This window comes from Hippopotamus amphibius, chromosome 4 (genome assembly GCF_030028045.1).
Source record: "Hippopotamus amphibius kiboko isolate mHipAmp2 chromosome 4, mHipAmp2.hap2, whole genome shotgun sequence".
NCBI lineage: Eukaryota > Metazoa > Chordata > Mammalia > Artiodactyla > Hippopotamidae > Hippopotamus > Hippopotamus amphibius.
This window is the reverse complement of record NC_080189.1, coordinates 87,008,452-87,035,784: the sequence shown is the minus strand read 5'-3', so window position 1 is coordinate 87,035,784 and position 27,333 is coordinate 87,008,452. Positions and strand designations below refer to the sequence as shown.

Genomic DNA, 27,333 nt, shown 5'->3' with positions numbered 1-27,333 from the left:
TAACAAATCTACTTTTTAAATAAAGCATAGATTTTGCATTTTCTCTGCCTGGAATGACTTTTGGCTATTTAAAATGATTCAGTTCTGTCTTAGAGCACGTCATATTTGTTTGAGAATATTGCTGTATATTTAGAAAGAGATTTTTTTCTCTCATGTTAAGTAATATTTGATAAGGATTAGGGAAAAAAATCCAGGAACTGGGCATAAAAGATCAAGTTTGCTTTACTGTTAAGTTTTTACTATTATTTGGGGGCAATATGTAGTTAAAAATACATAGCAGAAGGATATATCTAATTTTGCTTTTTATTCAGCCTGTTGTTATGGCTAATTGTTAAAAAATGTGAATGGAGTTAACAACAGACTTTCTGGACAGATGACATTTAAAAAATACTCATAAAACCCTAATAAGGTATTATTGGTTGGTGTTTTAGCAGTTCAGGGCTTTGACATGAAGTGTTAACACTATTAAAGACATGGATTTTGTATTGTGACCCATATATTAGAATTAAAAATTTTTTTTTAATTTTTAAAATTTTCTAATTTTACTTGAAAAGAATTTTTTAAACTTGACATTAATTTTTTCATAAAACCATTGTCGACACATACTACTTATGAATGTTCTTTTACTATTTTTCTTTCAATGTTTCCTCTGTAAACCAAACTTGGATCTTCTTTCATCATACTTCAGATTCTTCTTTTGTTTTTAGCAGCACAGCATTATCCAGGTTTAAAAATCATTAAGTCATCTTTAGTCTTTGGCATTCAGATTTATTGTCAAAAACACTATTGATTTTTCCTTTGGACTGTCTCTTCAGTATATTGGTATGTTTCTTCCTTTTTGCTTCTGTAAACCCAGTCTACATTCTCATTACCTCATAGTAGTACAGTGATATCTTCTTTAATTTCTCCAACTTTATCCTTTTCTCACTTCTGTCCATTCTGCATTTGGTTATGACATTTTTTGTAAATATGGTTTTATATCCCTTCTCTGTTCAGAGATGTTTCATGGATTCCACCATCAAAGTGAAGAACATACAGTATTTAAGTCAGAATCTTAAAATCTGACTTTTTAAATAAGACTCTCATGACCTAATTTTACTTTTCTTTAGACAGTCTTATGTCATGCTATTTTCAGTAGGTATGAGTGTGCTATGTTAGTTTTTCCTTGGATGGGACATACTTCTTCCTATTGCAGGCCTTCTTTCAGATTTCTTTACTACCAGAATTGTATTCCTTTGTGTCTACCTGTCTGAACATATCTATTCTCCATAGTCATAGCTCTTTTTCTATGTTTTACATGAAGATTCTTTGCTGTTGCTGCTGCTGCTTCTGCTTCTCCTTCTCCTCCTCCTCCTCCTCCTTTTTTTAAGTAAAACTTGCTCTCTTCCAACATATAGTCTGTACACAAATTTGGAACTTAAATAAATTAGGAACTATATTACTTGCTCTAGGTTTAATGTTTGTTAGTCTCTTGAAATACACTTTGGGAAGTGGAGTGGTGAAGTAAGTTTTAAATACCACTTTAGGACCTGGCAGATTAGTGAGCTCCCGTTAAATATTTATTGAGTAAGTACATTTCTTTTTACCACAGTGCTTATTATTTGAGTTCCAGTAAGTGCTCAAATTATTACTTGATAGTTGATTTAGAAATGAAGGTAATAACAAAATTATTTTATCACCCCCCCAAAAAAACTTGGCTCATGACTTAAAAGCACTATAATATTTTAATACCTTTCAACTTTTATCAGATATTTTTCCATGATTATAAAATTGAGCACAAAGAAAATTTAGAAATTTTCTTAGCATTGTATCTTATGCATATTTTCATGTTATTACAGTCTGTATTTATTTTTAATAGTAGTATAGTGTTCTAGTAGATGACTTCACTTCAACATTCTCCTAGTTATGACTATATTGGTTATTACCATATTTTGTGTTATTTATGTGACTTCAATAAAAAGCTTGAGTGAACTCATTCTTAAATATTAATTATATCCAGTTTTTAAAAAACTAACTCAGAATTCCATGTTATTTCAGGCCTTTCGTGAAGGATCTAGGAAATCATCAAGAGTTAAGGTAAACATGTTAAATTTAAGTCCTTATTATCAATTTTCAATTATGTAGGAACTTCCTAACTAGTTGTTTGTTCATAACCTTTACTTTATGCTCTCTTCATTTGTTGCTTATTATCTTTGCCAGAAGTGGGACCATAGAGAATTCTAATTCAGTTAGTACACCACTCTTGGCATTTATTAACACTGTTAAAACATTAAACAAAGTAGATATATAAGTAATTTCCAATATTAAAATTTAAAATTTTCACTTATCACAGTATTCCATATCTCCAGTACCACTAGTATACTAGACATATAAATGCAAAATCACATTTGGAATTTGAAATTTTGTTCTTTTGCACAGTCGGAATTCTAGTAATTTAAGTTGCAGTAGTTATACTATAAAATCACCATACATTCACTGTGTAAGTACAAACTAGTCACTTGTACCTTGTATTAATTAGACTACATCCTCAATGTTGTAGATGCCAAGATTGCTGAGAGAAGCAAGGCCCCCACAGCAGTGCCTGTCCTTAAAAGATAGGTTTTTGTTGGACCATGGAGGTCAACTATACAGTGTTACTCTAACTTTCTAGGTTAGGTAATAAAGGAGAATGAGCATCTCAAGTTACCAGATATTAAAAAAGGATGTGGGGAAGCATGTTAGAATATATCTGTTGTGAAAAATGACATTAGTGGAGAAACTGGGAAAATCCAAATAAAATCAGTATTTAATTAAAAAAAAAAGAATATATCTGTTGTCCCCATAGTATAAAGCGTAATAATTATTAATTATTCCACATTCCTGGAAAACAGATCATTAAGCAGCTGTCCAGTGATTATTCTTGCATAGTTTTGGAACTCTTTCTTAAGAATTTTATTATTATTTAAAAAAAAATTTTTCTTTTCTTTTTTGGCTGCCTTGGGTCTTAGTTGTGGTGCACAGACTTCTCTATAGTTGTGGCACAGGCTCCAGGGCACATGGGCTCTGTCATTTGCAGCATGCAGGCTCTCTCATTGAGGTGTGAGAGCTCAGTAGTTGTGGCACATGGGCTGAGTTGCCCTGCGGCATGTGGGATCTTAGCTCCCCTACCAGGGATCGAACTTGTGTCCCCTGCATTGGAAGGCAGATTCTTTACCACTGGACCACCAGGGAAGTCCTGCTAAGAATGTTAATACATGGTCTCTTAGCATACTGCAAGTCCAAAGTCTTATAAAATGTTCATATGTTGAAGTTGGGGATTTTATATTTACTATGTTAAACTTGTATTTATGGGATTTTCTCTGATACCAGAATAAAGAGGTCTGAAAAAGGGTTTTTTATTAAGCTGTTGAAACTATTGATACTCAGTGGATTTTCTTTCTTCCCATTTTATCTAATCTGAATAGCAGGCTTAATGAGAAAGGAGTACTTTTACTTAACTGAAATATTTTCATTTATTACATAAAGAAGTGACTAAGGAGCTAAATTTTTAAAAATGCTCTATGCATCTTTGGGACTTCCCTGGTGGCTCAGTGGTTAAGAATCTGCTTGCCAATTCAGGGGACACAGGTTCAATCTCTGATCCCGGAAGATACTGCATGTTGCGGAGCAACTAAACCCGCATGCCACAACTACTGAGCCTGCACTCTAGAGCCCGCGAGCCACAACTGTTGAGCCTGAGTGCCACACTGCTGAAGCCCATGCTCCTAGAGCCTGTGCTGTGCAACAAGCCACCACAATGAGAAGCCTGCGCACTGAAACGAAGAGTAGCCCTCGTTTGCCGCAACTAGAGAAAGCCCGCGCACAGCAACGAAGACCCAGTGCGGCCAGTAAATAAATAAATGCTTTGTGCATGTTTGAAAATCTTTTCCTTAACTTGAACATGTCTCTTTAAGATCATTACATTTCTAATAAGTAATTCTATCCTATTAAAAAGGTTCAAGAGATACAGAAGAGCTATATTAAAAGTAGACCAAGTTAGTAGATGATTTTTTTTTTTTGGAGGGGGAACAAAAAAAAATTAAAAACTGAGTAAATTTCTTTAATAAAGCTGATGAAAACATTACTATGTACTGACATATAAGAGAAAGACAAATACCATATGTTATCACTTATATGTGGAATCTAAACAGTAAAACGAATGAACATAAAATAGAAGCAGACTCACAGATACAGAGGGCAAACTAGTGGTTACCAGTAGGGGAAGAGGGGACAACATGGGATTAGGGGATTAAGAGGTACAAACTACTATGTATAGAATAAATAAGCTACAAGGATAATAATAACAATAAGCACAGGGAATACAGCCAGTATTTTATAATAACTTTAAATGAAGTATAAATCTATAAAAAATTTGAATCACTGTGTTGTACACCGGAAACTAATATAATATTGTAAATCAGTTATAGCTCAATATTAATAAATAAATAATAGGGGTAGTAAAAAAGTGCTTGTACACTTTTGTCTGTATATAGTATTTGAAAAACATTTTTGTGTTATATGTCATATTTGCTGTAGAAAATTCTGAAAAATGAAAAGAAAGAATAAAAATAAAGGCCCAAAAGTATGTAATGTTTCATATTTGTATAAAAATCTGTTTCTTATCAAGTGGTCATTATACTGTAGAATATTTAAGTCTGTAAAATAACAACTGGTAAAATAAACCTTACCCCTATCAGATAGTTGAGCAACTTACTATAGTTTGTTCTATTATAGAAAAGAATGATACTTTTTGTAATAAAGATTAATTACTTATATGGAAGGTGGACTGATGGTAAATTTTAGTGTTACTGTACATATGTACATGTCTAACAGTATATATGAGAATCTTCATGAAATCTATATTTGATTTTAAAATTTCAGTTATGTTAAGATGTACACATTATAGAACTAATCTATCTTCTCATAAAGTGTTCAGTTCTGTAGAAAAATTGATGGACAGCATTTATAAACAACTAAGTTGAAACTTCATGTGTTAAATTCATTATAAATTTGAATTATGCTGGCAATAAGATACAATATATGTTTTTGTTAGCTGCAGTAATTGATTTTCATCCTAAGATTGCAAATAAATAGTTGAGGGATTCCAGGCTTTGATAAATTTTTTAAACATATGGTAATTATGCCTTTCTATAAATTGCATTCCAATGAGAAAAGGATTCCCTTTTTGTTTCGTAAAACCTATTATTGAGAGGTTGTAACTTTTCACCGCTTGGCATTTAGCATTCTTTTTTTTTTTCAATTTTTATTGGAGTATTGTTGATTTACAATGTTGCGTTTCTGCTGTACAACGAAGTGAATCAGTTACACATATATATATCCACTTTTTAATTTTTTAAATAAATTTATCTATCTTTAAAATTTATTTATTTATTTATTTATTGGCTGTGTTGGGTCTTCGTTGCTGCACACAGGCTTTCTCTAGTTGTGGCGAGCGGGAGCTACTCTTCATTGTGGTGCACAGGCTTCTCATTGTGATGGCTTCTCTTGTGCAGCATGGGCTCTAGGCGAGTGGGCTTCAGTAGTTGCAGCACACAGGCTCAATAGTTATGGCTCACAGGCTCTAAAGCGCAGGCTCAGTAGTTGCGGCACATGGGCTTAGTTGCTCTGCAGCATGTGGTAGCTTCCTGGGGCAGGGATTGAACCCGTGCCCCCTGCACTGACAGGCGGATTCTTAACCACTGTGCCACCTAGAAAGTCCTGTCCACTCTTTTTTAGATTCTTTTCCCATATGGGTCATTACAGAGTATTGAGTACAGTTCCCTGTGCTATACAGTAGGTCCTTATTAGTTATCTATTTTGTATATAGTAGTGTGTATATGTCAATCCCAATCTCCCAATTTATCACTCCCATGCCCCTTGGTAACCGTTTGTTTTCTACACCTGTGACTCTATTTCTATTTTGTCAATAAGTTCATTTGTACCATTGTTTTAGATTCCACATATAAGCAATATCATATGATATTTGTCTTTCTCTGATAATTTCTAGGTCCATCCATGTTGCTGCAAATGGCATTATTTCATTCTTTTTTTATGGCTGAGTAATATTCCATTGTATATATGTGCCATATCTTCTTTATCCATTCGTCTGTCCATGAACATTTAGGTTGTCCATGTCCTGGCTATTGTAAATAGCGCTGCAGTGAACAATGGGGTGCATGTATCTTTTTGAATTGTGGTTTTCTCTGGATATATGCCCAAAAATGGGATTGTTGGATCATATGGTAGCTCTGTTTTTAGTTATTTAAGGAACCTCCTTACTGTTCTCCATTGTGGCTGTACCAGTTTACATTCCCACCAGCAGTATAGGAGGATTCTGTTTTCTCCACATCCTCTCCAGCATTTATTGTTTGTAGCTTTTTGATGATGGGCACTCTGACCAGTGTGAGGTGATACCTCATTGTAGTTTTGATTTGCGTTTCTCTAATAATTAGTGATGTTGAGCATCTTTTCATGAACTTTTTGGCCATCTCTGTGTCTTCTTTGGAGAAATGTCTGTTTAGATTTTTCACCCATTTTTTATTGGGTTTTTCTGTTTTTATAAATTTATTTATTTGCTTATTTACTTGTTGGCTGCATTGGGTCTTCATTGCTGCACACAGGCTTTCTCTAGTTGCAGCGAGCAGGGGTTCTACTCTGTTGTAATGCACGGGCTCCTCATTGCTGACTTCTCTTGTTGCAGAACATGGGCTCTAGGCGCATGGGCTTCAGTAGTTGCAGCACACAGGCTGAATAGTTGTGGCGCATGGGCTTAGTTGCTCTGTGGCATGTGGGATCTCCCTGGAGCAGGGATTGAACCTGTGTCCCCTGCACTGGCAGGCGGATTCTTAACCACTGCGCCACCTAGGAAGTCCCCTGTTTGTTTGTTTTTGATATTGAGCTGCATGAGCTGTTTGTATAATTTGGAAGTTAATCCCTTGTTGGTCACTTTGCTTGCAAGTATTTTCTCCCATTCTGTGGGTTGTATTTTCGTTTTGTTTATGGTTTCCTTTAGTATGCAGAAGGTTTTAGGTTTAATTAGGTCCCATTTGTCTATTTTTGTTTTTATTTTCATTACTCTAGCAGGTGGGTCAAAAGAGATCTTGCTGCAGTTTGGTGTTTAGCAATCTTACATGTTTTAAGGTGTGGGGGAGGAGCAAGCACTTACGCTTAAAGGTCCTTCTTCATATTCTGTGAGACGTTTTATTCTCGTGTAGAATTATCTCATGTCCACTATCATGTGGACAGTTGATTATAGATCTTGGAATTACACAAAATTAAGATACCAAAGTGTATTTTAGTATGAAACATGTTAAAAGTTCAAGTATTATATCAGAAAATAAGTTTATACTTATTTTATGTGTAGTTTACATAATAATTGCAAATTTATTTTAGTTAAATAGAACTGTGAGTATAGACTAGATATTGGCAGTCTCAAAAAACTTTTCATATGCTGCCATTTTTTAACCATTAGCTGACAGTGACTCCAAAGTTTCAGGTATTTTCAATTTTATTAATAGCTCCATTTGGCTACAGTAGTGAAGCTTAAATTTCTTCTACTCAGCTTTACTCTGCTTCCTTCAGTTTTCCAACTCTTGTGTCTGGCATCAGTATAAAAATGTATTAAGCTGCTCACTTACAGTCTTTTTTTTTTTTCCCACTAGAACCAACTTAGAAAGACTATCATCATTTCTAGTTTATTATGTTCCTTTATATAGATTGTCCTAGTGTGTGTGTATAAATAAAGTCCAGATATTAATGCTTATTTTGCTCTGATTTTAGGGCTCAGCTCCAGAGATTGATCCTTCATCTGATGGTTCAAATTTTGGATGGGAGACAAAAATCAAAGCATGGATGGATCGATATGAAGAGGCAAATAATAACCAATACAGTGAGGGTGTTCAGAGGGAGGCGCAAAGAATAGCTCTGAGATTGGGCAATGGAAATGACAAAAAAGAGATAAATAAATCAGATTTGAATACCAACAATTTGATCTTCAAACCTCCTGTAGAGGTAAGTATATCATTTGCTAAAAGGTGATAAAACAAAAACCTTTTTCTACTATATATCTTAAGTACTTAGACTGAAAGCAATATGGTTTAGTTAATCTCAACTTTTCTGTGATTGTAGAGCCATATACAAAAAAATAAGAAAATTCTGAAATCTGCAAAAGATTTGCCTCCTGATGCACTTATCATTGAATACAGAGGGAAGTTTATGTTAAGAGAACAGTTTGAAGCAAATGGATATTTCTTTAAGAGGTATATTCATTTATTTCTCCATATTAGTTTTCTGTAGTTAAGTACTGAATTTTTGGCTGTTTTAACCACAATGCTATGTTTATCTGTATTTTGTTTTCTAAGTGATCATTTTAATATTTAAAACTATAGTTTGGTTGAACAGTGACTAATGATAACTTTTGAACTATAATAAAATATAACAACATAAAAGATGCAGATATATTCTTTAGTCTCTTATCTACCCCGTCTTGCTGACACTCCTATGACAATCTACTTCAAAGATAAGCTATAGCAATACAGGTAGATGTTAATAAAAAACTCTGATAACCTGAGATTATAAGGAACCCTTTCCATCTGGGACCTTTCCTAATTCCTTATAATTGTTAGAACCTGCAACAACCATTGATGATCACATCATTCTTTCATCAGAGGATGTCAGATTTGGTCTTACATTATTGTCACCGCTTTCTTGGTACTAGAAGGACTTTGGAGGCCTCTTCTATCGTTTGTGATTTTGGGGGTGGGGACTGATGTGATCTTGTGATAGCCATTGCTTCCCTGAGGTCTAGAAATATGTTTGTATGTCTAAGGAAATAACAGTCTCAGCTTATATACTATAATTATTTAAAATAATTCTTACTGGACTGGGATGGGGAGGATGGGGGGCGACTCGAGGGAGGGGGGGAGTCGAGGGAGGGAGGGAATACGGGAATATGTGTCTAAAAACAGATGATTGAACTTGGTGTACCCCCAAAAAAATAATAAATAAAATTTTAAAAAAATTTCTTACTATTTGTAACTTGAATTGCTTAAGTTATGAAAGATATACAAGAAACTTTCCCTTTTATATAGCAGATTTGATCTGAAGCAGTGCTATAAATCAAACACTTAAATGCACTGATAGGGACTTTAATGGCATCTCATTATGAATCCTTATGTAAAGGCAGTAGTCACTCCCTTTTTATCATTCTTTGTAAATTCGAATTCCCACTGGAATTAATTACCTTTGGTTTAGGTAAGATTATAGGAGCAGGTAAAAATCTTATTAACATGAATTAGCCTAGTGGTTAAGAATGGGTTCTGGTACCAGACTGCGTATATTGAAATCTTGGCCTCCCTACTTAATATGAGTCTTTTAGAAATTTCTCAAATTCAAAATGTTAATAGTTTCTAATGCATTTCTTTTTTTTGTAGACCATACCCTTTTGTTTTATTCTATTCTAAATTTCATGGCCTAGAGATGTGTGTTGATGCAAGGACTTTTGGGAATGAAGCTCGGTTCATCAGGCGTTCTTGTACACCCAATGCAGAGGTAAGCTTATAGAAATCCTTTGGGGAGGGAGGGGTAGGGTGTGTGTGGAATATGAGTGTTAAGCACAAAAGTGTGGTGGCGTAAAACAGACCATCAGTTTTTAGCTGTTGATGCGTTTTATACTGCCCAGCATCTTTCCATTATGAAAATGTAGGTGATACTGGCTGTGAGTTCTTAAATTTCTTTGCACGTTGAAGAAATTGTGATGTTCCTAGTAAGAGAAAATACTGGACTTCTCTGTTTATTCTGGAACCTCTATTTATGAGTCAAATTATGCTCTGATTTGATCAAAGTAGATGAAAAAGCTGAAAACTAAAGTAGATTTTATATGTGCTACTATAAAATTTTTTATAAAGTTGTGGTTTAGAAGTGGTGTATAAAATATTTCTGGTTTTGTTTTTCACATACCAAAATAAACGGTTTATAGTTATATAATGTTACAGTTTGTGTCTTCTTTTTGACTTACTAGCTTTGTAACCTTGTCTGTGCTTTAGTTTTATCTGTAAAAAGATGTTATGTGGACTAGAGGAGTTAATACATGTAGAGTACCTAGAACAGTATATATCATAGAAAAGTATAGTGTTAAACTGTACTTTAACTGTATACTTATAAACTGCACTATTAGTGCATTTCATTAAATCAAAGGTTGCCATCACTTGTAAAACTCTCAATTTTAGAGATTTTAAAAGGTGAAAAAATATGCATCATAGAATTGATAAAATAGAGTTTTCTTTTTGATGCTACTAGAGCCTGCTTCAAACTTGCATCTACAATGTACATAATTCAGTCTTTACTGGCTATATGAATATACCTAATCCTGAAGTATAATGTGTACCTCCTTCCCTGCTGATAACCACTGATTTATGTACAGGTCTGTATGTAAATTAATGGCATATTTTCCATGTTGTATTTGTGAATTACTTTGAAAAGAATAGTTTTCAAAATTGCACGATGAGATGCTTTTTCTAAAAGTAGAAAATAATTCATAGAGATGTAAAACTATTTATGGAAATATAAAATTATTCTTTTAACTAACAGGTCAGGCATGAAATTGAAGATGGAACCATACATCTTTACATTTATTCTATACAAAGTATCCCAAAGGGCACTGAAATTACTATTGCCTTTGATTTTGACTATGGGAATTGGTAAGTTCAAGTCTGTAAATATGATACCTGCTGTTTTGAAATAATTCCTTAATGTCCTTATAAAAATGCAGGTAATGTCATTACTTTCATAGCTTTTTATTTTTAGTTACCATTAGGCAATTAAAAATACCTGGAAACAAGCATTTTGGTATCAGCTTCCATTACAGCATGGTTGCTTGCTCTTCCAAACTTTTCTTATTTATTACTGTAATGTAATGCTCATAGTATAATAATTAGTAATCCTGATTCAGCAATACTGACCTTGTTTATGTGAGAATTTTTTCCTTCTTTTCTTTCTTGTATTTTAGGTAGGGTGTACAGCTTTAGTCACTCAGTTAATTCAGTTAATCAGTAGAAATGGATAATTTCACTTTTTGCCCCTCAAAAGAAAAGAAATTGTGCCATATTTTCTTTGCAGTATAAATTGAAAGGGTTTGTTGGAGATCCTGCAAGGAAACTCTGAGAACTATGGTTCTGAAACACTAGGGGGTAAGAAAAGTTAATTCTGAGTATAGAAACTCAATTTAAATTTTAAAAATTTTACAGTAAAAAAATAATACAAAAGCCCATGTAGGGAGTTTCCTGGTGGCTTAATGGTTAGAACTCCATGCTTTCACTGCTGTGGCCCAGCTTCAGTCCCTGGTCAGGGAACTGAGAATCCCACAAGCCGTGCGGCCAAAAAAAAAAAGTCTGTGTGCCTACTTTCAAATTAAGAAGCAAAACATTATCCATTGAAGGCCCATATGTTTAGCAGCCAGATTGCATCTCTCTTCTCTCTTTTACCAGAGATAACTGCCATCTTTAATTTGGTGAGTTTAACATTTTTACTATGTCTGTAAGTGTCCCTAAATAGTGTCCAGTAGTTTTGTATATTTTAAAAATTTATGTGAATTATAATCTGTATTATTTTGCATTCATCTTCTTTCCTTCATTACTTCTGTGAGATTCAGTTCTTTTATTATGTGTACTTCTAGTTTATTTATTTTCACTGCTGATGGCATTTATCCATTCCACTATTGGTGGACCTTTAGATTTACAAACAATGCTGCATGTGTACATGTTCTCTCCATTATAATGACCTAGAGGTGGAATTGCTGGGTTGTAAAATGTGCACAGCTTCAGTTTTTACCAGACATGGGTGAATGACCAGTTTATATTCCCATAGCTTTACTTCCTTGCAGCACTTCTTTACTGTATGACATTAAAAATCGATATTAATCCATGTGAGATAGTATCTTTTTATATTTGTAATTACCATTTTCCATGATTATTTTAAGAGCCCAAAGATCCTTTTATATATTCGTCATTTGGATTTCCTCTGTTATGAATTTCCTAATCATCTGTTGATTTTTCTCCTTGGCAGTCTTTTTTTTTTTTTTTTTAAACTGATGTGGGTGGAGGCACTTCTTTATATATTCTATAGTCTTTTGGGTTATGAAGATTTCAGTTCATTTCTTCCTATTCTGTATTTTTTAAAGTTTGTGTGGTATCTACTTTACATGCAGACATTTTTAATGTCCATTATGTTTTCTGTCAATGAAATCCCTCTTCCTTCAGTATATATTTCTGCTTCATTATTGGAGTCAGATTTAACCTGATAACTAAAGTGTTTCCCTTTTAGCTTTTTCTCTCACCCACCCACCACCACACCCCCTGCTAAATCATGGAAAATTTAGCATGATGGCTCTTTGCTCATTACTTCGAGAGGCTATTTCCCATAGTGGTTAAGAAATATAAGCTTTTGATAATTTGACTCTGTTTTCAAATCCTAGCTCAGTCGCTTACATTAATTATGTAACCTTGGACCAATTTCTTCATCTCTCTGCCTCATTACCTCATTATGATATGAGAATAATAATACTTACCCCTAACAGGAATGTTTTGAAGATTGAGTTAACACATATAAAGGGTTTAAAACCATTCTTGGTACAAAATAAATGCTGAATAAATATTAGCTGTTGCCATTGTTATTATTTGCGGTTCTCTTATCCTAAAATCAAAGAAAATATCTAGAAAGAGTTTCCAGCTACTTTCTATTAATACCTGATTTGGAGAGGTGAGGGGTAGACCATGATGTTTGAATTCTACCCCTGATTCACAGAATTAGGCAGTTAGACTTGTACCTTTCTACCAGTGTTGAAAGTGAACGAGTTAGTATTAGAAACTTGGAAGAGTAAATTATTTTTATTGTGAACAAACAGTAAACTACTCAAAACATACAAAGTGGGAGACTTCTAGAGATGAACTAACTCTTGGTGGTAGACATAAAGAGGGCAGAGAGTTAAGAAATATTGAAGAACTGACAGTGTAGGCTTTGGACTCAGACCTGTATTTGAATGTCATCCCTACACTTAATGTGTGGCTTTGGACAAGATACTGACCCTCTGAGCTCTAATCTCACCTGTAAAATGGGAGTAATAATTATCACTACTTTGAAGATGAGAAATAGTGCATTTTCAAGCGTCCATGTATTTGAAAGAGGGGGAGCACTTAAGGGCAAAAGGAAACATGACATTCAGTTTTTTCAAGGTAGCTTTTTAAAGAACCCTGGTTATTGAAATCATTCCTTAAAGTATAAGACAAACTAGTTAGGGTTTGATATTTATTCTACCTAGCATTTTTTATTTAGGTCAGATTTAGAGTATTTTATCATTTTCTGCATATATACTTTATTATAACACTCTGAGGTAAACTGGTTTTTACTTTAATATAAGCCATGGTATCGTTTTACTCAAAAAGACTCAGTTTTAACTTATTGGGTTTTTTTCCTTTTATAAACCATCAGTGTTATCTTTATGATTAAGGACACAATCTCTGGTCAGAAATCAACGTCTAATTATTGTATTGTTTTATGAGAAAATTTATTTTGTCATAGTTACCAGGAATGAAAATTAGTGAAAAGGATTGCTAATAATTAGTAATAGCATACAGTTTTGTGGAGGTACAGCTTAAAACAGATTAGAAAATTTTACAGTTTATGTCTTGAATAAATATTTAACTGGTTTTCTTTCCAGTAAGTACAAGGTGGATTGTGCATGCCTCAAAGAAAATCCAGAGTGCCCTGTTCTGAAACGTAGTTCTGAATCCACGGAAAACATCATTAGTGGTTATGAGACCAGAAGGAAGAAAGGAAAAAAAGAAAAGGATATCACAAAAGAAAAAGATACACAAAATCAGAATATTACTTTGGATTGTGAAGGAACAACAAACAAAATGAAGAGCCCAGAAACTAAACAGAGAAAGCTTTCTCCACTGAGACTATCAGTATCAAATAATCAGGTACTGAACTATGCTCTGTTGATTCTTGATGACAGAAGTTAACAGAAAATTAATTTGTCATATTTTAAGCTCTTTTTTATATAAAATGGCTTAAAGTTTTAAGTCCATACTGTTATTTAATGAAGTGCTTATAAACATAAAGTACAGGTTCTGCTAGAATTTGTACAATATTCGTTAAACTATTAAGAAACAGCTCACCCAGCAAATCCTTGTAGAATTGAATATAAGATTTTCCTAAGACTGGGTAATTAAAAAAATTCTTCCAGATGACACTGTCCTTATGTTTATCATAAATGTTCTTATTTAATGTCTTAAGCCCTAATGTTTCCTTTCCTTTAATATCTGGGACATAATTAAATCAGCTCTATAGTGGTGACATAAGATTTTTGAGAGGAAATTCTCTTAAAAACACATAGGGATAAATTTGGGGAAAGAGTTTGGCCTGTACTTCTGCTTCACCAGGAAGTATTTTGTTATATGCCCTGTAAACAAATGAAAGTTAGTTAGGAGGGACCTTTTAAATGTGAAGATGAAGTAAGGTTTTATTTGTCTCCAGTGTCCTATCTTCTAAGGATGGTTTCCCTTAAGTTTTAAATTGAAGGAACATTTATTGAGCACATGGTATCTGTAGGCAGTGGGTTTGTGAAATAATTTATATGTTTAAGTGTTGGGAAGAACAGAAACCAAAGGCTTCATGGACTCTATTAATAAAGAACATTATTGACTAGAACTTTGAAAGACCAAAGTATTTGCATGATTTTGAAGAGTTTCCTGAATTAGGAAACCAGTTTTAAGTTTCTGAAATGGATTTAAGTACGATTATAATTTTTGTGTTAATTAGTTCCAATTGAAGATATTTAAAATATGTGGTTCATTGTCTCAGCTTTGTAGATGGAGTAGTAGTTTCTATAAAGCAGTCATTTCCATCTTTCAGGAACCAGACTTTATTGATGATATAGAAGAAAAAACTCCCATTAGCAACGAAGTAGAAATGGAGTCAGAGGAACAGATTGCAGAAAGGAAAAGGAAGATGGTGAGTTGGAAGGCTAGTGGCAGCTTCATGCTGTCCCTTGGGTTTAGTGACGCTGCTCTTGCCAAAATACTTGCTGCTGCCTTTAGGTGGGCCTTTACCTTGTTCTTTGAAGTTAGCAAACACGATGTTTCACTGAGCATTTCTATTTGGCTTTGTCGTTACAATTCAAGTAACTTCCACTAATCTTTTGTATTTTTGCTGTGTGTTTAGTAGACAGTTTAGAATTTCTGATTTAAGAAATAATTTTTTAACATTTTTGAAGCAGAGTACCATTAATTTTTTTAATGACAGAATTACTGTTGAAAATGTTTTTCATTAACTAAATGTATCCTTTCTCTTCGTAATTTAATGTAAAACAAAAATGGAATTTTAAAGCTTATATTAGCACTAAATAAAGGGCTTATGCAAAAAAAAACTGTTTGGCAACTGCTATTTCTGTATCTCATACTGCTATCATAAAATAAGGTTTTCATTAAAATAAATTTAGTATTTATACTCCTTGTACTATTTATTTGCAAATTTCTTACCTGTATAAAAACTAGGACAAGATATTTTCTTAAAAATCCATGGTAATTTAGCAGTTGATATAATGTCTAGGCCAGTTAAGAAAATACTATGGTATAGTTTGCCTTAACATTTGAAAATAACTTTACATACCAACTGATGATCTTAGTGTGGGTTTTCCCCACTGCCCTTTATTTTATATGCTCCCTTATTTCCTTTTGTAGTGATTTTCATGTTGTGTTTCATGGACTCTCAGGTGTCATATACTCCGCAGTAGGATCTTTGGATTTTGGTCATTGTAGGCCTGCTTAATGTAACTGTTTTATTGCCTTGATGGTCATTCCTCTAACACTAATGTACTGTTGATGTTCAAAATTGCAAAAGCTATGCAGAACTGTTTCACAGCATCAGGATTTCAGAAGCACTGCTCTAATGGGACAGGGTAGTGTTAGGAATAGGAGAGCATAAAAACAAATACAGGAGAGAATATTGGAGGCAGTTTCTTATAAAGAAAAAGTTCTTCCTCTACTTAAAGAAATTATCTTGAACTTTTTTTAAAGATTCATCTAATACATTACTTGTACCTACCCAAATTACCGATGGCCCTTTCTTGACTAGACTTTCAGTATTGGCCTGTTCATTCTACAATTGCCACAGCCTTGTCTTTGCAATGCTCCTGCAGAAACTTTTAGAAAGTCACTTTAGGGTATGACTGGTTTCTGTATGAGGCATGTGTCGTATCTGGTACAAATATGGCTCTAAGGGCTACAATAATGCTTGTGGTGGGGCGGGGAACGGGGGCAAAAAAACCTAGAGGTTTGTTTTATGACTTGGGGGCTACTTTTAAAGTACTTCCTTCTTTCAGTGCCAAGAAGGTTAGTGGAACTTAGAACATCCTCATTTTGAGATCGCAGAAGGATAGAGAAATGCCTTTTTGTTGAACATGATGGAACTTTGGATAGAATCCGTTTTTGTCCTGATTTTGTCTACTAGTATGCTATATTAATATAAATGAATACTTCATGTTTTTTATCTGTTTTAGCATATTCATTTTAATATCTGCCACTAAGGTGGTTGTGCAGCTGTGGCTGTTTATTCATAGGAATAAACAAATGTAAATGTTTAGAATTTGGTATTTTGAAGGGATATGAAATATTTTTTATTGAAGTATAGTTGATGTACAATATTATGTAAGTTACAAGTGTACAATAGTGATTCACAATTTTTAAAGGTTATGCTCCATTTATAGTTATTATAAAATATTGGCTACATCTCCTGTGCTGTACAATATATCCTTGTAACTTATTTTATACCTAGTAGTTTCTACCTCTTAACCCTCTACCCCTGTGACTCCCCTACCCACTTGCCTCTCCCCACTGGTAACCACTAGCTTGTTGACTATATCTGTGAGTCTGCTTCTTTTTTCTTATATTTGATAGTTGTATTTTTTAGATTCCACGTATAAGAGATATCATGACAGTATTTGTCTTTCTCTGTCTGACTTATTTCACTTAGCCTAATGGCAAAATTTCATTCTTTTCTATGGCTGAGTAGTATTTCATTGTGTGTGTTTGTTGTGTATCACATCTCACATCTTTATCCATTCATCTGTTGATGGACACTTAGGTTGCTTATCTTGGCAAATTATAAATAGTGCTACTATGAACATTGGGGTACACGTAACTTTTCAAATTAGTGGTTTTGTTTTCTTTAAATACTGAGTAGTGGAGTTGCTGGATCTAATTTTTAGTTTTTTGAGGAACCTCCATACTGTTTTCCTTAGTGACTACACCAATTCACATTCCCACCAACAGTGTACGAGGGTTCTGTTTTGAAAATAAATATTTTAAAATACTTGGCTCCTTAACCTGTAGCCTTCAAAGTCACTGTAATGTTACTTGTAATTGCTATATTTGCCTTAATGTTTTAATTATAGAATTTTTGCTGTACTCAAATAACTAGAATGCAAAAGCATGCATCCTAGAATTTTTAAGCAGTTGGTATGCCCCCCCCCCAAAGTATTAGTATTTGTAGACTGAAATATTTTGTTTTGAAAAGATTAAATACTAATCAGCCTTTATTATTCCAGTGTTTGCCTTTTGTATTGGCTAGGTTAACGTCAGTAACTGGAAAGATAGGTTAACTCCTGAGAAACTTAGGTCAAACTGATTTAAATTTTCTCCTGTGACAGGACAGACTTTAAATCATTATAGTAGGAGATACCAGTTCCCATGTATATCTATGAGATTGGGATATAAAAAGAGACTTTCCTCCCAGATAAGTACCATGTAATGTCCAAATTTAAATGTACTTCAGCCCATCCTTTTGTGGTATAGCTTGAACCATATGAAATTGTTGATCGTTTTTACCTACACAAATGGCAATTCTATATACAACTGAATATTAGCATGTTGCTCTGTCTCCAAAAATAGCACCAGTCGATTTATGTATTTTGGTTGCTACTTTGTTCTTTTTGTTGAGAGTGGAAGATAATGTCTTTGCCTTCAAGGGCATTTACAGAACAGTTACAATGCAGCAGGAAGTGTGGTAAAGGAGATATATGATAGGTAACTTATAGCTGGGGGGATCAGAGGACTGGGTAGAATTTACCATGGACCTTATGACGTTTAAACAAGTACAGATTAGTTTGTGGCTAAACTGTGTGGAATTGAATGAGGGTTATTTCTCTAGGGGAAATAGCCTGGAGGTAGTTACGTGATAAATCACATTTGGCTTGACTTATAGTCTGTTTTTGGGGGGTGGGGTGGGGAGGGATATAGGGAAATAAGATTGGTTGGTTGTAAATCATATGAAATCCTGAAATGATGAAGATTTCATGAAAGAATTTTCAAATCATTATGTGGCCAGGGTAGAAAGCCATTATTTTATTAACATTTTCCTTTTTCTTTCATTATATTTTGTCCCCTCTCCTCCCTGTAAGAAGTTACTACCTCCTTACTAACTTATGGCTAAATGGTATGGAACTGATGGTTATGACACGTTTTCTCTTTAGAGATACTTCTTTGGCATTGGTTTGGAATTGACTTGGGAGAATCTTAAATTAAGCTGAAATACAGTGGGTTGAATACAATAAACTGAAACACAATAGGCTGTTTGTACTCACCTGGTTTCAAAACTGGGGTACTTACTGAGTAGACTCCCCCAGGTCCATGGCAGTTGAGGTTAGGTGGCCATAACCTTGTCAGAGGTTAAGTGTACAGAAGGGGTTAGATATTGGGAGGCTCATCCTTATTTTGATGAATTAGCAGGTGATTGATTAGAGATACAAAACCTTTGAAGATTTAAATTAAAAAGGAGGCTTGCTTCCCCTCCTCTACCCCATTTATAATGAAATGAAAAGAACCTCCTTTGTAGTATCTTTTAATATTGTATTTTCAAAATTTTCCACAACCATATGGAAAGTCTGTACCTTGGGAACATTGTCTTGCTAATATTTGATGGCCTGTTGTAGTCAGATTGCTTAAACTGGAGTCTGTGGAAGGTGGTTCAGGTTGTCTTCACATTTAGGAGGATAGAAATTTGAGACCAACAAAAGGATATGAATGGTCACCTAGGTATGAGGTTCTTGAATCTGTCAAGCATCTAGGACAATCTAGAATCAACTGTATATCACTAGAATATAAACTACATAAGGATAAGGATTTGTAGTTTTATTGTCATAGCCCTAGCTTCTAGGGGGAAAAAGTGTCTGGCTTTTATAAAAGTAGATGGTCTATAAATGAGTTTACTGAATATTCCTAGCAGCCATTTGAGGAAAACTATAGATAGGCCTGTAAGTGTGAACTAAATGAAGCATATAGTCTAGGCAGTGCCCTGGAGGTCTTGCCAGGATGCAGGATTCCCCACAGTTTTCTCAGCCTTGATCCTTCACATCAAAAAGTATGCCATGGAACTCTGATTTAAGATGTTTTGTGAAAAAGAGAGCTTTGTGGCCAGTTGAGTTTATTAAACAGTATACCTTGTCCCCAACTTTGAGATTTCCAGTATACAAGGTATGTTTAAAAACTCTTGAGAAATTCTGTTTATGTCAGCATTTCCTAAACTTACACATCCTTGCAACTTGTTTTTTTGTAGTGACACCTTTGGCATCCTGCAGATTTTTATTCCACAGAAAAAACACACTGAGAAAACGCTACTGTACAGAATCCATGTTCTACTGATGCCTCTAGGAAGTGGATTGATTTAGAAGACCACTTTAGAAGATGCAAAAGGATTTTTAATAATAGTAAAATATAGGGGGGCTAAATTTGCCAGAGAAGTCATCTGACACTTATTGTCCACCTGACTTCTCTCTCCTCACAGCATGATTAAGTCAGTGCTGGTGACTGGTTTTAATTTTCTAAGGTCCCATCTTCGCTCGTCACAGTGTTTAGGAGTTGTTTTTTCAAATATGAGTGATAAATGAATGGGTGATTGATTGTAGTATTAGCTAGCAAAAAGGAACCCATTTATTTTTATAGGTTGTCTTTTCAAACAAAATGAGGATATTTAGCTTCAGCTGCCTTGTAATAAATTCAAGATTTCCAAAATCTTGTTTAAAGACTTCATTACGTGCCTTCAGATAACAGTGATATACATGGTTTATGTAATGTATACACAATTCTTATTCACTTAACAAAAATTTGGGTGTTTGTTACATGCTGAGCACCATTTAAAGTATCGGGTGAACAAAGAAGGCAAGGTCCCTGTTCTGGAGCAGCTTTCATGGAGGATGGGGTATAAGGAAAAACAAACATCAAACAGGAAACAGTACTATGAGGTTAAACTAAATTATCATGTGGTAGAGGAGAAATGGAGATACTTATTCTTTTGGAATGATTTTATTGGTAAGCAATAACTTTACCCATTTTTTAAAAAATTAATAAATTAGTCTCTAATTCCTATTTGAAAGAATAAGGGAAGTTATTTGAGTAAGAAGTCTTTTAATTTCTCTATTTCAAGGCTGTAAATAGAGTAATTTGGTAGCTTGGCTCTGCCATTTCCCTTTACTTTAAAAGGGAACTTTGTTGTTTGTTTTTGTTTTTGTTTGCACCCCCTCCAAAATAATAAATAAATAAAAAAAATTAAAAAAAAAAAGTTAATACAGAATCCCAACATGGATGAATCCCGAAGACATTATGTTAAGTGGAGTAAACTAGTCACAAAAAAAAAAAAAAAAAAAAAACCACTTCCTATTTGGTAGCAGGGTAATAGAAATAAATAAAGTGAATCACAGGTACCTAAATGTCTTCATTTTCTGTTATATCCTACTACTAGCAGATTTCCTTCTAAAGCTACTGTAAGGCATCCACAGTACATAAGCTTATTTTCACTCAGCTTCAAATTACCAAGTATCTCTAACTGGGATGAATTTTAAAAATTTACTCTGTTTAGTTTATTTTTTCAGTTGCCATACTGTATAAAACTTTACTTCATGTTCTTTATTAATGTAATCCTTGAACTATGTGGACCTTAGGTTTTCACCGTTTGTTTAATAGGGGGCTTGGGCAAGAAGATGTCCATAGTCTCTTCCAAGTACAGAGTTACATGATTTCAAGTTAAATTTGTGCTCCAATGTGTTTATACATTGAAGCACAAAGTTGGAATAAAAATTCTGACTGTACCTACTCCTCAAGCGATAAAATCCTATAAAGGAATATTATTAAGCAGACTTTCTCCCGCTTACAGAATAGTATAGTACTCTCTATGTGTTACTGTAAAGCTATAAACTGAAAAATGTCATAAAAGCAATCTGTAGATCTCATGAGAGATCTGTCATAGTTTAGTTCTGCACCCAGCACTCCAGCATTAACAGCAGTGTGTCAAAAGTCAACCCTGTCTGATTCTAATTCTTTATCAGGGTCTATCAATTGCCAAGTTCACAGAGAATAACGACTTTTGAGGTCTGAACAGTCACTGGGTTGGAATGGGTCACGGTAATGATACATGCAGGTCCTAGTGGTAGCCTTATGTGACAAGTATCATCTAAACTACATCCAGCCCAGATTTTAGGCTCTATGGACAGTCCACCAGGGCTAATTAAGACTCTAGTCCCCTGCACAATCAGCCATAATTATCTTAAGCTATATATAAAACTTACCAGTTAGCTCTATAAAGTGGGTGATAAATTTTCAGTCATTACATACTGTATATCTGGTTGTGTGTGTCAAAGAATGTATTAGATACACTAGTGAATATAAAAGCTGAATGACATAGGAACCTTAAGGAATTTAAAATAAAAGTAGAGTAAGTAATTTTTTTTCCCCACTTAATCAAAAACACGTTTACATTTTCCAACATGTTTGTGTTTTAAGATGAAGCCAGGTTAACACTATTAGGACACCTGTTCAGTGCTTTCAGTTAATAGCTGTACTAAATGTAGGAAGAGTTATGCTTTATTTTGCTTTATGTAATGTGTCAGTGGTTGGTAATTGGAAAGACGAGCAAATCAGGAGCCAGGAAACTTGGATAATAACTATGGCTCTGCCTTTGAGTGAGTGATTCACTTAATACACATGGGCTTTGGTTTGTTCAGTAGTGTCGGACTAGATTATTTTTAAGATCCTGACCAGCTCAAAATAAAGGATTTTGCTGTGACTACCAACTAGCTGTACTGTTTACAAGGGAGTTCAATTTTTAAATAAATGAATTTTGTCTTTACATCAAGTAATTTTATCTCTGACCCTTACTCTCACTATCTAAAACAAGTGAATAATGGACTATGTTAAAGAAACTTCTTTTGGCATAAATTCATATTTGTCTTTTATCTTAGAAAACCTTGGATAATCATGATATAGAAAGTATCTGCTTTGGGTGCCTGGCCCATGGGTAAATTTTTTTTATATATAAAATGATTCTTGCTAAGACAAGTTTGTTTCTTTTGGAAAAACATACTTTTCCCAGATTTATTTTTAAATTTATTAGCACAATAATGAACCCCTTCTCCTTCTACCCACCCACATTCAACAGGTGAAGCAATTAGAAAATCATATTTTTTAGTTACTCCAGACTTCTAAATTTAGGGTTTTAGAAAAGCCCTGATATACTGAGATAGGATTTTTATAGAAAGCCATGGATAAAAGGGTCAGTGAAGTGCTTTTTAAGACTAGAGACATGAATTATCTAAGGAAGGAATTCAGCTTTAAAACTTCCAGTTCCAGTAAGAAGATCATCTTTTGCCTATGTTCTTTATTTTAGTATCTTATTATCCATCCCAGACCAAGAAAGCTAAGATGCATCTATGTGTGCATGAGCAAGTAATCTTACCTCTTTGGATCTGAGTTTCCTTACCTGTAAAATACAAGAGGGTGAGGATAACATTTTGTAAGACTGACACATTTGCAGTATGGCAGTTTGTTTTCACTAATTAGAAAGTTCTCAGAAGAGTTTTGTTTACATGTTTCCCTTACCTAGTGTAACAAAGAAAGAAAAAAATACAGTAAAGAGTAATATTTTTCATAGTGTAGGATGTATCTTAATGCTTGAATCTCTGCTGATAATTAAACTCTAAAGCTCCAGTGTTGAGAAGACCATGCAGCCAGACCTAGAGCTGTTGATCTTTCTTTCTTTCCCACATCAGTGACAATAAAGGAAGAAAGACAAATGGATCTGAGCCTCAGGACCTGGTTCTTTTCGTTTGGAAAACTGGACAGTTGATGGACATGCTTCCTGTTTCTGGTTGAAACCTGAAGCATTTGCCAGGCCCATAGGCCAAGGCTCTGGGTCTTGCTTTTAACATTCTCTCGCAGAAGAGAAGTGACACTCAAAGGAGCTCTTGCTGTTTCCCAGTCTTTGCCTTGAACTGTCAGTGTGGACAGGAAGAGCAGAAAATAGAGGAATGCTTTATAAGAATTATAATGGAGGGCAAGAGAGCCAAAGTAGAAATAATAAACACTTAAGGAGTGACTACCACTTTCCAGTAAGGTTGGAAAACTTCACAGATATTTTATATTTGAACTCATTAACAATTCAGTGAAGTGTGAGTATTGTTACCCACATTTTATGACACTCAAAAAGGTTAATAACCAGGGTTGTTATGTTAAAAGGCTGACTAATGTATTATTGAGAAAAAAAGATTTTTGGTTTGGTAAAGCAGGGTCGTTCTTGAGTCTTTTTTTGGTTTTGCTTTACCTTTATCATTGACACACAATTGTCCAAATATTCCTTTCATGAAACATATTTGTAATGACAGGGTTTACCAAGATATTTGAGATTCTCAAAGACCTCAAATGAATATAAATGTTTTTATTCTTTATTTACTATCAGTAGAAGTGTTTTGCTAACACCATCATAGAGTTTTTTTAAAATTTGCCATGAACATTTGGACTTTTGAGTTTTACTTTAGAGCAATATTTAGTATGTTACTTAAAATTTAAATTTCGTAGACAAGAGAAGAAAGGAAAATGGAAGCAATTCTGCAAGCTTTTGCCAGACTTGAAAAAAGAGAGAAAAGAAGAGAGCAAGCTTTGGAAAGGATCAGCACTGCCAAAACTGAAGTTAAAACTGAATGTAAAGATGCACAGACTGTCAGTGATGCTGAAGTTATTCAGGTATTATTATGCAGGTCTAGTTTTATTTTCACACTTAAGCACTTTCCAATAAAATTTCCACACACAATTTAATTACATTTATAAGAATTTTTGATATACTAGCCTTTTAATAGCATTTTTCAAGTCCTATGAGAATTTAGACTTCAGCTATGAGACTACTTTTGTTTTTGAGAGTAAGAAAAATTTCAGTTATGTCAATTTACAGAATTCATAAAGAAATTTGGGGAAGTTAGCTTCTAAATCAGTTTGATGCCATTATATTTCAACTACTAACTTATATAAACATTGTATTAAAAGTTCCATTCTCTTGTATTTTGAATTAGGAACAAGCAAAAGAAGAAACTGCTAGCAAGCCAACTCCTGCCAAAGTAAATAGAACTAAACAGAGGAAAAGTTTTTCTCGGAGTAGGACTCACATCGGACAGCAGCGTCGAAGACACAGAACTGTTAGCATGTGTTCGGATATCCAACCGTCTTCTCCTGATATAGAAGTTACTTCACAACAAAATGATATTGAAAATACTGTACTTGCAATAGAACCAGAAACTGAAACTGCACTAGCAGAAATAATTACTGAAACTGAAGTTCCAGCACTTAATAAATGTCCAACAAAGTACCCCAAAACAAAAAAGGTATGATTCTTAACATAAGAACTGTTTTCTAACGAGTATCTTATGATGTTAAATATATTCATGTTTTAGGAATTAAATCTATAACATCTCATTAGGAACAGAGTGATAGAGTCATAGTTCTTATACTTGCAAAGCTTTAAGCGAAGAATGAGAATTGCAAAACTGTAAAATCAGTTGATAAAATATCCAGTATATCAAGACTTCCTTGTAGTATAGTAATTCTAATGATTTAATTTTCCCTACTTTATGTACTAAACTGCACTTCTCAGAAACAACTGGTTTGAGATGTGTTATCCTTTCTTTATCCTTTGTATAAATTCCATGAATGAAATGTGAAGAAATTGTTGATTTCCGTACAATGTACTAAGGATGTGAAAATTTATAAGGGTAGTTATATTTTAATTTTATTGGAGTATAGTTTACTTACAATCTTGTTAGTTTCAGGTGTACAGCAAAGTGATCCAGTTATATACATATACACATATATTCATTCTTTTTTAGATTCTTTTCTCATAGAGGTTATCACAGAATATTGAGTAGAGTTTCTTGTGCTATACAGTAGGTCCTTGTTGGTTATCTGTCTTACATATAGTAGTGTGTGTTCATCCCAAACTTCTGATTTATCCAACCCCCCCCCGCCCCGCCCCGTTTGTTTCCCCTTTGGAACCATAAGTTTGTTTTCGATATCTGTAAGTCTGTTTTGTAAATAAGTTAATTTTTCTTCTTTTTAAAATTAGACTCTACATATGAGTGATATCATATTGCATTTGTTTTCTCTGTCTGACTTCACTTAGTATGATCATCTCTAGGTCCATCCATGTTGCTGCAAATGGCATTATTTCATTCTTTTTTTATGGCTGAGTAATATTCGTGTGTGTGTACACATACATCATCTTTATCCACTCCTCTATCAGTGGATATTCAGGTTGCGTCCACGTCCTGGCTATTGTAAACAGTGCTGCAGTGAACACTGGGGTGCATGTCTCCTTTTGGATTATGGTTTTTTCTGGACGTATGCCCAGAAGTGGGATTGCTGGATCATACGGTAGCTCTGTTTTTATTTTAAGGAACCTCCATCTGTTCTCCATAGTGGTTGTACCAATTTACATTCCCACCAATAGTGTAGGAGGGGTCCAGGTAGTTTTAGATCACTTTATTAATAAAAATCTTTGAAAAACTACTGTCAGATTTAATGAAGCAGTTGTGGGAAACAATTCACTGAGATAAACCAACCTGAGCTTTACAGTAAGCTCAGAATAATAGAACACCCTTATGTAGCTTTCTCTCCCATTATGAGTACAGCGGATTGGAGCAGAGAAACCAAAGTGGTAATCCTTAGGCTCTTTGGGGAGTGCAGTAGATGATAAATGGATCCTTTTCACACCCTTCTACATACTTTGAAACCCAATTTATCTGGTCTTTGTTCTTACCAAATTCAGTATAGTTTGTAGGTACCATGAAACCAGGAGAAGTATATTTCATAAATATCTGGGATGAACCTGGGAGTACACTTTAGTGGCAAGTCAGAGGATTAGATAGAGATAAGATCTAAACACATCTCTAATTTGAAGTCTGTGCTCACCTTTTGCACCTTGGATTCTGAACAAGCAAGCCAGTAGTGCCTTTGACAATGAGCAGTTGTTTTTGCCCACTTGGCGAGGACACAAAGTAACTGCAGAGTTTCTTTGTAGTTTGGATTAGTGAGAAAGAAAAAAGATTGATATTTAAAAGAAAAGCTACTTCTGGCAATTTCTTGGCAGTCCAGTGGTTAGGACTCTGCACTCTCACTGTTGAGGGCCCAGGTTCAATCCCTGGTCAGGGAACTAACATCCCACAAGCTAAGCTACACAGCACAGCAAAAAAACCCCCAAAAAACAAAAAACCCCACTACTTTCTTGATTACAAACATGACATAATCTCTGCCCTTTATTTAATGACTAAACTGTTGTGGCGCTATAGATTTAATTCCCTGGTCTGAGATATAGGTTCCTATATCCTAATTCTCTAAAAAGCCTTTTGCCCACAGAGGTTTTGCTTATGATGTGTAGTTACTGTAAACAACATACTGTTTGACAGAGTACCAAATTATCATGATTTTCCATAATGTAAAGGCCTCCTTCAGTTTCATACATAGCACTTATTCTGTGCCAGATACTGTTTGAAGAGCTTTAGTTGTTTAACTCTTGTACTCCTTACAATAATCCTATTTGTAGAGCTAGTTTCTATCATGACCCTTCTTTTATAGATTAGGATTGAGATGTAGAGAAGTTATATAACTTGCTGGAGGTCATGGTATAAGTGGCAAAGCCAGGATTCACACCTGGGCAGTCTGGCTGCAGACTACCAAGTGCTTTAGCACTGCATTCTGTGATTTGTCCTAGAGAGGAAGTTTACATACACTGAAAAAAAGAGGGAAAGAAAACATGCCAAAATGCTTATAGTGATCCTCTCTAGAAGACAGGATGTGGGTAGATTATTTTTTTAATGTATTTCTTGATGTGTATGTGTGAGAATGTATGTGTAAATACATATATACTAGTTTTCCTACATACTCTACAAATTACATTTATAATAAAAGTATAATTTGATAACTAGATAGAAAAGATATAAATGCCCATGCA

General features: G+C 34.3%; 1 protein-coding gene across 6 annotated transcripts in view; it reads left to right on the top strand.

The window, feature by feature from the left end:
- KMT2E (lysine methyltransferase 2E (inactive)) overlaps window positions 1–27,333 on the top strand; it is a 101,388-nt gene that overhangs the window by 54,718 nt on the left and 19,337 nt on the right. For all 6 annotated transcript variants that reach the window (XM_057732314.1, XM_057732316.1, XM_057732310.1 and 3 more), the window contains 9 exons: window positions 2,038–2,076; window positions 7,798–8,028; window positions 8,146–8,276; window positions 9,450–9,567; window positions 10,606–10,715; window positions 13,730–13,994; window positions 14,929–15,027; window positions 23,916–24,080; window positions 24,404–24,712. In XM_057732314.1, coding sequence (XP_057588297.1) covers window positions 2,038–2,076; window positions 7,798–8,028; window positions 8,146–8,276; window positions 9,450–9,567; window positions 10,606–10,715; window positions 13,730–13,994; window positions 14,929–15,027; window positions 23,916–24,080; window positions 24,404–24,712 — 1,467 coding nt within the window. The remainder of the gene's footprint in view (window positions 1–2,037; window positions 2,077–7,797; window positions 8,029–8,145; window positions 8,277–9,449; window positions 9,568–10,605; window positions 10,716–13,729; window positions 13,995–14,928; window positions 15,028–23,915; window positions 24,081–24,403; window positions 24,713–27,333) is intronic.